The 13205-nt window shown below is 36.3% G+C and overlaps 1 protein-coding gene across 2 annotated transcripts; it reads right to left on the bottom strand.

Annotated features, from left to right (window-relative positions):
* Window positions 1-3211: 3211 nt before the first annotated feature.
* On the bottom strand, window positions 3212-10340 carry LOC103706324 (choline-phosphate cytidylyltransferase 2-like). 2 transcript variants are annotated; one of them, XM_026804551.2, is made up of 9 exons: window positions 9884-10340; window positions 8671-8784; window positions 7619-7714; window positions 6702-6744; window positions 6439-6594; window positions 6223-6291; window positions 5974-6144; window positions 3916-4026; window positions 3212-3828 (listed from the first exon to the last, which is right to left on the bottom strand). In XM_026804551.2, the coding sequence occupies exons 1-9, from the start codon at window positions 10138-10140 to the stop codon at window positions 3733-3735; spliced, it is 1113 nt and encodes a 370-aa protein (XP_026660352.1). In that variant the 5' UTR covers window positions 10141-10340; the 3' UTR covers window positions 3212-3732. The 2 variants fall into 2 exon arrangements, with proteins under 2 accessions (XP_026660352.1, XP_017698576.1); XM_017843087.3 differs by lacking the exon at window positions 5974-6144 and having other exon boundaries at window positions 9884-10335.
* Between the last annotated feature and the right edge of the window lie 2865 nt (window positions 10341-13205).

The raw sequence follows: 13205 nt of genomic DNA, 5'->3' as shown, positions 1-13205 counted from the left end.
TCTCAGCATGTATAGTGCATGTAATTTAAGGGAAAGGAATATCTGGCGGATGAATGAGATTGTCTCAAATGATCTAATGTCAAGGATTTTGTGTTTGTGATGTATTAACTAAATCGAATTATTTATATTTACAATTTTTTTGATTAATAAATGACCAAAACCAGCCGCTTTTAACTTGTAATATCGTTGGGTGCCTCCACCGATTCAGCAATTTCTAGTCCTCATCTATCAGGTGTTTCATCCATTTTAGGTTCCATAAATTTTATAATAACTATCTTCAACATGCGTGGACCTGGAATGACTATGCATAGATCACCCCTTTTTGTGTGGTCGGATTTCCGAATACAAGATCTACTCAAAAAAATTTGGAGAATCGCATATGTAATTAGGGATGGCAATCGGATAGGATCGGATCAGATACGAGTCAGATTATATGTGAATTGGGTTAGAAATTCATCAACCCAAATCTGATATGTTTATTAAATAGGCCAAATTTTCAAATCTGAATTCGACTTATTTATTAAACAGATAATCCGATCCGATCCATATAATACATTTATTAAATAAGTTAAATAGTTTTTTAATAAATTAAATGGATTTAAACAGGTTAAACAGGTTAAGCGAGTCGAGTTAAACAGATCAGAAATAGGTTAAACAAGTTTCAAATAGATTAAACAGGTCAGGTCATCATCCGACCTAATTATTAAACAGATCAAAATAGATTAAATGGGTTAAAGATTTAAATTAGAACTCAGCTCATTTAATAAACAGATTTATGACTCATTTATGATCCAAATCTGTTCATATCAAACCTAAATTTACTTGAAGCGAATCGTTCGCGAGTCGGATTGACGGATCGGATCATAAATTGCCACTTTTATCTCTAATTTATATTTTTATCTTTTTATTGACCTAACCTACAAAGGAAGCGCACGGCGAGAATAAAGCGGGTGAAAACAGAAGAGTTATAGAAACTGGAATAATAAAAAAAAAAAAAGACTACATTCCTCTAAAATTGTGAAGCTGAATTAGTGCCTTAAAGTGGGAGTACAAAATTATAATTAAAATACTATAAGAGGAACCTTTTAAAAATCATTTTTAGACCAATAGGGAGGATTCTCACATCATAGGTAATTGGTGAGAACAGTCACGCACAAGTGCCCCCTTTATCTGTGATGGATCCAATCCAACATCAACTGGGTGGTTGTTTTAGAAGAAGTATGAATAGATTGGTATTTTAGTCATTTGAAAAGTATATACTGTGGTTCAAGACCATGGTGCGCCCCGAAGCTCGATGTGAAAGCGTGCACCTCGTAGGACTGAAGACCGGCTCGATGCTTCGTTTCTGGTTTGGCGAACGTACTGCAACGGCATTAACATTGGATTGGGGAAACGGATACCTGGACCGAAGAGAATGACCCGGGAAACGAGTTGAAGTTTTAGAGAATATGAGAGAAAAAATTAATGGAAACGGCATTTAAATTTGTTGTGCCCCCTACCAAATGCTTTCTTTTTCTTCTCTCTACGTAAGAGTTTTGAAAATCATGAATCCATTACAAACGCATGACAAAAGAATCTCTCTTACCTTGCTTTTCTAGTAGCTTTTCCTTGTTGGTCTTTGCCGGACTTAACTTTATTTTCAAAGTGGACTAGAATTTATTTGGCTGAAGTTATCTATATTTGAGTTGATCTCAACTCAGATCCAATCAAATCAACATTAAATAATAGAGATCTTATACTGATAATCCGAACTATTAGATATGATCCATACTATATAAATTGCTTGCACGCCAAAAATCATATAATTTAAAGGTTCTTATTTTATGCATCAAACGAACAAAAAACTTACATAATTTCATGCTATTTGGATTGTTCAATTTTTTAACACTTTGATGCAGAAGCTAAGAATCATTAGATCATATAATTTTTAGTGTCTAAATAATTTAGAAATAGTAGATTACATCCAAAAGCTCAAATTATCGATGCGAAACTCCTATTATCTAATATAGACTTGGCCGGATTTAAGTAAAGATCAATACAAGTGTACCCAAATCTAACTCTCCTTTTCAAAATATGCACCTAGTTTGACTTGGCTGGACTAATAATCCCATAAGCATTAACTTTTTGGAACTTCGAAAGAATGATAACCCGAACCTATCATTTATGCTGCAGTTTTTTCCTCTTCATATTGGGGTGGGGTTAGAACCCTGCCCGCCATGAACAACTGAGGATTACAAAGATTACAAAGACTAAGGAGTTCAGCAACAACTGAGACTTCATAAATGAAGAAGTCCGTGCATTTGGTTTGAGAGCAAAAGAAAAAATAAAAATTGCAAGATTTCTGTCTATAGAAGTAGTTCTTCCAATTTTCATTTATTTTTACTTTTAAATACTAAAAGAAAGATATTTTTTAGAATAACTCTTGAATAATGATTTTTTTTTTACGTTATTATCTTATGGAAGGAATTTTCCATATATTCTTTCCATTGGCTCATGAGGTTATTGCGGGCTTATATTGTTTATATTACGACTGAAGAGTCTTGCGCGTCCGACTCTAGTCATACACATACATCGAGTAAACTAGACCTGTCACGATCAAGGTTGAACTGGGCTTTGTCCCTTGGCTTGGATTTTGCATCTGGTTCTGCCTAAACAATCCTTTTTTTCTGTGAGACAAACTATTGTTTTAACGTGTCTCCAGTAACCCCTTGTTCTTAAAATATTTGGATTATGCCTCTTATCGGATTGAATTTAGTCATGCTGCTCGCAAGTTCAGTAGCCGTTAGGAGCTCTTAAACAATATGGTGCAAATTTGTACATGATTCCAACTTAAGTTAGCAGCCAAGGGCAATCTATTGTTTACTAGCAATGAACGCAACATACCATCTCATAATCAAGGAAGTGCGAAAAAAAGATCATAATTATCGATTTTTAATTACATATCGAGAATAATATATTGTACATATTCAGAATGATGTATCTGGTGCCAAAATTTATAAAATAACAGGCCGATCATGCGTCTCCCATTATTTCACCCACCATGATCATGATTGCCTCGCTAATAAATCTCAAATATACATTTTAATCTAACTCTGATCTGCTGCTGATATGATAATAAACTTTACCCCTAGCGCAAGAGAAGATACTTTATCATCATGAAATTGGATGGTTAACAAACTCAAAACTGAAACATCAATAGAAAGTCTCAAGGTTCATAAATATGTATTTCAATTTTCTTAACGGAGCAGATGATAACTTCTTAAAACTAAAATGAATTTAAATATTCTAGTACATATCATACCTCTCACATGCGCCAGAAGCTGCCAATACCAGAAAGATCCATTTATCAACAAATTACACCTTAGTTTGTAACTAAGGTAGTCTTAATCAGATGAACATCGTGGGACTGATGATAGAACAAGTATTACTAATGAAAATCTATATCAAAAGGACGACGCTTGCAGCACCTTTAGTCAATTATCATTTGATACATTCTGATCACAAACTGCTCTACTGCTTTAACAGTGGTCGCTCACTCAGGGGAAGAAAGATGGAGGCCGTAGCAACAGCAACTGCTGCTGTATTGTAGGCTCTGCAGTCTTCGAACGATACAAAAAAAATCAACACGACATAATCACACAGGAGGATAAGACAGCATAAAGAACAGCGATTATAATATCCATATCTCAGTCATTTTTATAACCATCCATCTAATTTTGGTATCAGAGATCCTCATGATGCTATTGGTTCCTGCAGAAGATTGGCACCCAAATCTTTGCTTGACTGCCTCCTCAATCTCTCCTGAATTCGGTCTTTAATCGCAGTTTCCTGTCAGCAAAGCATCACCAACAATTGAGTGCAAGCCGGATGTCAATAGTAGTTATAACAGAAGCAGAAAGTTTTCTGACAGCTCACCATGATATGAAATCCTTCCTCAAACTTCTCAAGAAATCCCGCAATCCAGCGATCTGCATTCTCCATCCACTCCTCGTGATTGATCCCAGCAGTCTTTGCTGCTGTTTGCAACTGCAAACACAATGAAGAGATGTTACAATTTCAACATAAAGTAACCATCTATTAATTGGACAAATAAATAGTAGTCAATAATACCAGACAGGAATATTCTCAAAAAAATTATAGTATACAGGAATACAGGAAGGGAAAGTAGTCAGTTCCCACTATCAACCATGAAAGGCCATAGCTCTTGTTCCAAAAACTAAGATGCCTCTGTTGAAGTTGGCAAGGACCATTTGCAATGACAAATCAAAATACTTGATTGTCACACCTTGCCAGATTTTTATATTACAATAAATACATAACGATAAAAACATCTAGCTTCGCACTGAGAAAATGATATCTTGACTTCCATTAATATAATTAACATCCACTTCTGTCCACATATATGCATAGCAGGTCTATCACAAGAACTGCTACAGCCAGCCATATAATACCCTGGAACAGGGATTCATCACTCCCTCAGCTCTACCATGAACTTAGCAAAGCCCTTACTTTTTGCACCGCCTCCACTTCTATTTTTTCTCATCACGCCTCAAGATTAAGTGCAGGTCAAATCCAAGATCTAAGTCCAACAAACCAGCCATAGAAAACCCTACAATCAGATCCCTTTTCATCAATCCCGACCACTCAGTATCTCTAAACCTATGATGCACCCCCCTTCCCCATCTTGCATGCTCTCCCATTGCTTTAAAGCATTTTATCAAATTTGCAACCAGATCAGAATATAGTTACTTCAGAGAACTTGTGTGAATAGTCCTTAGTTCGCCCCTTTTACATGCGCAAAAATAGTGCATGCCATCCTCATCGTTAATATCGTAAATTCCTCAAGTTTCTAAAAGAGCTTTTCTACATCTACTTGATCCATGTTCTCCAGATCTGTCCAGCTGTAAACAGCAGGACAGCAATCTCAGCCTAAATGCCCTAACTTCCCAATTGTTGTGGTGTCTGGATCGCCTCAATATTGAAACTTTATGCCTCTAGCCCATGTAATTGATCAAAAGTTGAATACTTCTATTTTTTTGGTTGACTTTGAAATTAGAGTTCAGCTTTACTCAAAAGAAAATTTGAATTCAGCTCAACTTCAGAAAGTATATCATCCAAATAATCAGACAGCCTATACACGTGTTTTCAGGACAACTCAAAAGGAGAAACAAGTATTAGACTCAATATGACCAAGTTATTAAGCATCTAACATTCCAACTTTCCAAGGAGAATTGGCAGGTACATGGCAATTATAGGTTCTTTTCACTAGAAGCATGCATAAATCCAACATAATGCAGCATAACATACTTAGCTACAATGCAATAATATTTGAATAACGATATTCCTTTGGTCATTAATAACATTTGGTACCATAACTTCTGATCTACCATCGTAATGCAGGGTCGATCCATACATGCACATTGCTGAATAGTCAAAGGGATGGCTTATTCTCAGTGATAATTTGACTGTTTGATAAATTGGATAATAAGGTGACAATTTAAGGCATTTCATAAGCAAGAAGGTGAAACGCCTCTAGTTACCTTAAGCTATCTTATTCATGAAAATCTATTAGGTAAAGGGATAGTTTTCGTTGTTTTGTGTCAATTTGATGCCATGGGATACAAGGCCATCCTGTTTTTTATACAGTTGCCCATCATCGGCATTGCAGTTGTCAAATAATTATATGAAGCCACCAATGAAGCATCAACTTAGTTGTTACATAGTAAATGACCTCAAGCTCGTGATGCTATCTATCAGGCACATGCACAGAAGTTGTTGTGTTAGTCATGGAACTGCCATCCAGGTTGCTCACTGGATCGTGCGTGTGTGTGGTGCTATGCCCAAGTGTTACTGTTCCTTCAGTTGACTCCATGCAGAAGCACACAAGATGGCCATAAAAGAAAAACATGAACAACAAATCTAAGATATCTATATAAAACTCTAGGTTTCAAGGTTTGTTGTACTGGTCGGTACCGTACTAACACTCAGCATGGCTCGCCGTCTCATACCGTACCACATACCGACATTGTAATAGAATGGTATTACAATTAACGAGATGGCGAACTTTACTAGGTGCACATCTAGAGGATAGCATTTTCCTTCATTTCTCATTCCTACATCTGGAGAACATTCTCTTTGTTCATCCTGTATGATTCATTCAGTCACCATGAACTAGCAAAAAAAGCTGAATACAAGCTTAGCAATCCAAACCTTCTAGCTTACCTTTTCTTGCTGTGCCTTTACTTTCTCACGCAATTTAGAAAATTCCATGTTCACTCTCAGTTGCTTTTCCTGATAGCAATAAAATCAGAAGACACCAATCAATACTTAGAATGGCACACAAGTCAAAAATGCATAAAGATCAGTGACAGTGTTAGGCAAGAATATCCATATTTCTTGATAAAAACTGAAGAGTAAGCTCTGAGCATATTATCATGCCTTCACATAGCTCACACCAAGGTCCTTCCTTGTATAACCTCGTGCTAAATTTCTCTTCACATATTCATTGTAATCCTTCAGAATCCTCATTATGATATCTGATGTAGATATGCCATCTGTGCGCTTTGTTTCCTTAAATTTTCCAACAGATTTGACCTAGAGCAAAAGAATAGCCTAGTCAACTATTAACTAATCAATAAATGGGAATAAACAACTAAATCAGTAGAGTGGTCCATCATCACAATGCCATTCAGAGAACTAACATATTCATAAACATCTTTGCCAGCTCCACTTGCATCTGCATATCTACAAAGGATAACAAAAATATGAAAATAAGTTACAGTACCAATATGGGCACATAACAGCAAGAATCAAGTTTGCAATCTACATGGACATAATCATGCAATCTAACAGCTACAAATTTCAATTAAGAACTGGAATCAGCAGCTCATGTAGAGAAGTCTCTCTCTCTCTCTCTCTCTCTCTCTCCCCCTCTGATGCAAGACGGAGGTAGGGAAGGAGAGGCAGAGGGGAAGAGGAGAAGAGAGAAGAGGAAGAAGAGAGAAGATTAATGTTCATTCATCGTTCATTAATTCTAAACAAATGTATGCCTCATACATATACAGGGCCACAAAATAACAAATAGGTCCCTACGAAGAAAACAATTCGAAAAAGGTCCTCAAATGACAATATGCAAATTAATCCTACCCACATAAAATAAAAAATAACATAAATCAATCCAGCCACAATGAAAGTGGCTGGACCGTCCTCCTGCGACGACCGTGATCCCGCAAAATAATCAGTCCAATACTCGTGTCCGCACCACCCTCTCTCTCCCTCTCTCTCTCTCTCTCTATATATATATATATATCAATCTCTCCCACTTGCACGCGCACACAAAAAAAACACATTAATTGTAAGGATATTGTGGACCAAAAACATTAGACTTGTATAATCATGATGGAATTAAGGATATCACCACTTCATGAGGTGATCCATTTATCTTGATCCATCTTCTGCAGGCTTGCTTTTCCTTATGTTTACCTATAACTAGTATGTAGATTATCTGTTAAAGAATTTCACTACTAAAGGATAAGCATGAAGCAGAAGCCCTCTGTACAAGTAGAAATTTTCCAAAAATGTTATCAAACATGGATATACGTATGCTGATCAATCTTACGGGAGGGCATCGTGAGCCACAAAATCAATCTTGTGTTTGTCAAGGAACTCCTGCGTGATGACCCACGGAGCATCAGGAATAACCTCATCAACCCACCTATGATGAAAAGTAGAACAGATTATTAGCTTGCATACAATTGACAAGCAGAAGAGACTCCAGCTTTCTTGTGACACATAATAAATTCCAAAATTACAGGGATAAAGAAAGCACAGCTAAACTACAAACAAAAGACACACCAAATCCGTTAGCACCACATATGTTCACACAAGCAAGCAAATCGATTGAATCCAGAAATGATAGAACAATTACACGAACACAAGACAACCATGTGCCAAGAAGGAACTGTCATGATTAAAACAGAAAAATGCAAATAGTGTATAAAAATGAGGAAAGCATATTGAAGAAAATTAATGACATCTCATCATAAATCAAAACAAATTTAATAACCGCTCAGTTGAAGCACCCACAGACTGGTATATCAGAATCACTGTGACCGTAACCATTGGTTTAGAAGGCATAAGTTTAGGCAACATAATGTAACTGAAACTCTAAGAAATGTTAAAAGTACAAACCCTGATCAACCCATGCATTCTTTTAATTTGTGCTTTATTTTCAATAAGTCAAATGATTACATATCATGCACTGTTCTATTTAACATACTCCTTCTGTTTATAGTTATTATTCCTCAACTAAATTACAAGTTATTTGAGTGCCTAGGTAACATTGCTTGTCCAACTTCCTTTCCCAAAATTGTCCGCTTAGTTCTACATCAATCAAAAAAAAAAATTAAAAAATTAAAAATAATCACAACAATTACACCATATACAATAACAAACAAACTTTAGATTCACAATTTAGTTAGCTGTCATAAATTAAATTGTTGCCACCAAAAATAACATTGCCATACCACTAGATTGATGTAGCTTCTAGGGATGACTGGATGAGTGACAACGAAAGCAATAAAATGATGGACAACATTTGAGGCACCTAATCATTTTATTTCTTTCTAAAAAATTATCCTTTGGAAGCAAGATGGATGGAACACTACATACTTGCAATGGCGGAGTGATTCATAGCGCTCAGATTCAGTCATGACAGTTTTTCCCTTGTATCTGCGGGTGATTTCATCATTGCAGCACCCAATAAGTAAATAGGTGTTGGGGAATCTGAAAGGCAAAGAAAACTTGGTCACTTTGCATAATCCTCAGAAAAGAATAGTTATCTAGTACAGAAGTAAGCAATAAGATCTTAAATAAAGATAAAGCATATGCATACATCTTATACAGGGTGGAAATATTACTGACTATCTCATAAATTAATCAAACCTAACATCTTGTTTCCAGATCTCATATGTCATATAACTAACTATCAAGTCAAACTGTAAAGGTCAAAGTCAACACCTGTACCTAACATCTGAATCACCGGTCCTCAAGAAAACATACCATGACCAAGTTTTCTACCATGTAAAGTAATTAATTCATCAGGTAGAAAAAAGAGAACTCAAGATGTCCTTATTCTATATATATTTCTATTATACTTCAGATTAAGCACAACCAGCATAGAGGTGCGCATGCACGCGCGCGCACAGAGACAGACAGACACAACAATTGCAGTTACCCTCCACCAACTATTACAACACACTATTACACCATAGCCGTATCAAACTGACCGAGTGCAACTGCAAAACTTTATCCAGAAATTCCCAAAAAACTCTGAATGTTCTACATCCTGGAATCTGATTGACTTGACCGATAAGAGAAAAAGAATATGCCAATTCAATTTGTCAAATTATTGGTTTTGATCCCTAACTATACTATTATTTTCAATGCTTTGAGATCTTGTGACTAACCCCGTTTTTCTCCTTTTTGGTGACTCGCCACCAAAAGGCCAAAAATTTCAACAATAGACCAAGCACGCCTGCGCATGCCCATTCAAACACGTATATACCGTAACCATGTACTGTGCAATCTAGACATATTTAGCTACAGCTATACACTATTGTCATATCTCATGATTGAAAAACCAATTTTATTTTAGAACAACTTTTCTAGAAAAAAACGAAAAGAAAAAGAAGGGAAAAGTTTCATACTTACCCTCAATGCATCCATGTCAAGTTGTCAACACAATTGATCTATAATATTGTGCAAACGATAATTTCATGGATTCAGCAATCATTAACCAAATCACCCCCTATAAATCACCAGATACTAAAGAAAAGATTTTTTTTTAAAAAAAAGAGAGATGAATTGAAGGGTGAAATCTCACAATTTTTTGGCCTGTTCTAGGGCTCGAGCGTGGCCAAAGTGGAAGAGATCGTAGATTCCATCGGCGTATACGCGTACAGGCCTGTCCTCCGGAACTTCCTCCTCGGGCTCCGCCGCCAGCGCTGGTGAAGAAACCTTCTCGTTGTGGGATTTTGGCGCCTCCTGAGACTCCTCGGTGGCCTCCGGCGGCACGCCGGTGGCATCGAAGCCGTCCTCCTTGGCGTTTCCGCCCTGCCGCTTCCGAGGCACGCGCGCCATTGGATGATCGGATCCCGCCGCTCGATCTGGTGGTCTCCGAGCTCGGATCGCAAGGGTGCTGCTGGTTTTCTTCGTGGATGAGAGCGGCTTCCGAATATTTGGGGGGAGAGAGAGAGAGAAAGAGAGAGAGAGGGAGGGAGGGGAGGAGAGCGAAGAACCGGGGGAGAGAATACGAGGGAGAGCCGCTTAAAAGGCGTTTACAGAGAGAGAAGGGTATTTTACCAAAAAAAGAGAGAGAAGGGTATGGATTGGTGGGCGAAAACCCCGATCTATATTTGTAATGGGAAAAAAAAGATTCTCCCAGGGTTATTTTGGATATGAAATTACCGTTTTAGCCTTCTTTCGTGGAATTTCTGACTTCCGCGTATCATATTCTTTTTAAGGAAGAAAAAATTAACCAAAATGCATCCAAATAGCCATATTCCTATTGAAAGTTTGAGATTTGCTAATAGATCTTAAATAATTTTAATTTAGATAGTTATATATAAATATTTATTATTTTTTACAACTAAATAATTTTTACTTTTTCTTTGTTTATAAAAATTGAAAAGAATTTATATTATATGCATTGTGCAACACAAAATTACAAAAATTACGTCTCATACAACATAGTATTTTTTCAGAACTTTCAGTTATAGGCATGACATTTTATTGGCATAACATCATGAAATCCAAACACCCAATCTAAAATCACAAATAGCTCCAAAAATCTCCGAGTCATGTAACATAAATATTATATTATTAGTTTCTCTCAAAAAAAATATATAACTAAAAATTTCTTGATGCGTTGCACTTGTTATAAGTTGAAAAATCCTAAAAAAGGCGTTGATTACTTGAATTAAGCCTCAATCAAAATAATAATATATAAAGTTAGTGACATTTTATTAACTGTTATTGATTTTTTTGATCAAATGATTTTCAAGCACATATTACTATTTTATAAAATAATCTGAGATATTCAAAAAAGTGTATAACTTATTATTATAATTTTTGTTAAATGTATCTAAAATGATCATGAGACTGTTAATTCATTATTGCTTGTGGTTGTAGGCAGACTTTCTAAGCTTGATCTCCTTTTCTTTATTATTGCTAATTCATTTTATATATATATATATATATATATATATATATATATATATATATGTGTGTGTGTGTGTGTGCACACACACACACTATGACCACTTGTTAAACATGGGTGTTTCCGTAAATTTGTATATATATATGTATGTATATGTAGATATGTACTATGACCACTCGTTAAACATGGGTGTTTCGGTAAATTTATAGGTGTACAAGGAATATCTCGCAATTAGGGTACCAAAATGTTTCTCTCTCTTTAATTCTTAAAAGAATTGCTTGGAGATAAAAAAAAAGGTGCGCCGCTGGGCCGGACTCAACGGGAAACTCACAGGGAGATGACACGTCACTCCCGCGTTGAGGCCCATGGCGTCTGCCGACACCGTCTAATTAACGATTTGAATTTTGGGAAAAACCCTACCTCAAGAAAGTTCAAAAACAAGGGCTTATGTGGCCATGGAAACAAGCATCCAATGTCGTCTCTCCATTACATGCTTCAATTGGACTGTTTTAATCTTAAATCATCATTCTTGCATCTTGAGCCATCCGTGTATTGTGAAATATTTAATAATTACATGTGGCAAAAGATGCATTGACATGTTCTATTCTAATCCGCAATATTTATTCAGTTGGTGACATGGAACGGATCATGATTTGTGTGAGAATCGTGCATGCGTAGATCTTAGGTACTTATACAGGATCAAGAAATTCGAATAATATCTTCCGGCTAGTCTTTTTGGGTGAGGTCTTAGATGGTTATAAATAATATCAGAGTAGACTCGGCCCATAACCTATAAAGATTAGGGGACATTGTAGCAATAATCCATTGGGGTTCACCATGAGGACGTCAAGGCTTAAACGGAGGGAGTATGTGAGGACCATGCAGACGTATGTTTAGTAATCATTGGTTATTCGCTGGATATATTTTAGGTACTTATACAGGATCAAGAAACTCAAATAATACTTCTTCGCTAGTATTTCTGGATGAGATTCTGGGTTGTAACAACTTGCAACTTGCATCTACCTTAATTTGCATGTAAATGTATGTCACAAGGCATAAGTGCAAAATAGTACATAGGGCAATTAGATTTCATACATTAGATTTTGTGGCTTCCCAAAAAAAAAATGTTATATAAATTGTCTCGGCCGACATCTCAAATCATGAATATCCTCCAAAACCAATATCTACCTCAAGTTGTTTGCAATTTCAATCATTTACTAAATTTATTTGAAAATAACTATTTTTTATGATGTTGATGCTTTTGTTGTTGTAGGATGAATAACAAATAATGGCAAATCATTACATAATTATGCTTTTGTTATTATTTAGGATGACTAACAAATAATAGCAAATCAACCACCGAGGTGGTAGCACGGTGGGAACGGAGCTTTAATTCCACCAGAGTGGTCCAAATTCAAAACGCACGGGCGTCGATTAAATGTGGAGACCGAATATCCTCCGTTTGGTTTGTCCGGTGGAGTCGCTATCTGGTCTGTCGGTTGCTTAGGTGGTGCTAATGTGACGTACTCACACATAGAGTTTCCCCATGGATGGAGAGAGCATGACTTAAACTTTTCTGCCCTCTCTTCTCTTTCTTTCCCTCTTTTTTTTTTTTTTGTAGTAAAAAAAATAATAGCAAATCATAACATAGTTATTTACCCAAGCCAGAAAAGTCAATTATGATGTACGATAATTTGTGTACAAGAAATCAGTTGGCTGCTGCCGGGTCACCTGCACAAGTCTCGATCTTACATCTATTGGAGGTACACCGTGATATACGGCAATATTTGCTGTATTGATTATTACTAATCACCTTAGGTCAAAATGATGGTGAAACATGACATGATTGTAAAAAACCCAATGAAGCGGACGTGGTACAAACTTCTTGCTAAATGCGATTATTATAGGTTCCCATGATGAGGGACGCACAGCTCCAAAGTTTCTTTTGATTACAAACATTAACTGTTTCTTCAATAAAATGTGAATT

This window comes from Phoenix dactylifera, chromosome 2 (genome assembly GCF_009389715.1).
Source record: "Phoenix dactylifera cultivar Barhee BC4 chromosome 2, palm_55x_up_171113_PBpolish2nd_filt_p, whole genome shotgun sequence".
Classification (NCBI taxonomy): domain Eukaryota; kingdom Viridiplantae; phylum Streptophyta; class Magnoliopsida; order Arecales; family Arecaceae; genus Phoenix; species Phoenix dactylifera.
Note: the sequence above shows the minus strand (reverse complement) of the source record. Positions and strands in the feature narration are given on the sequence as shown.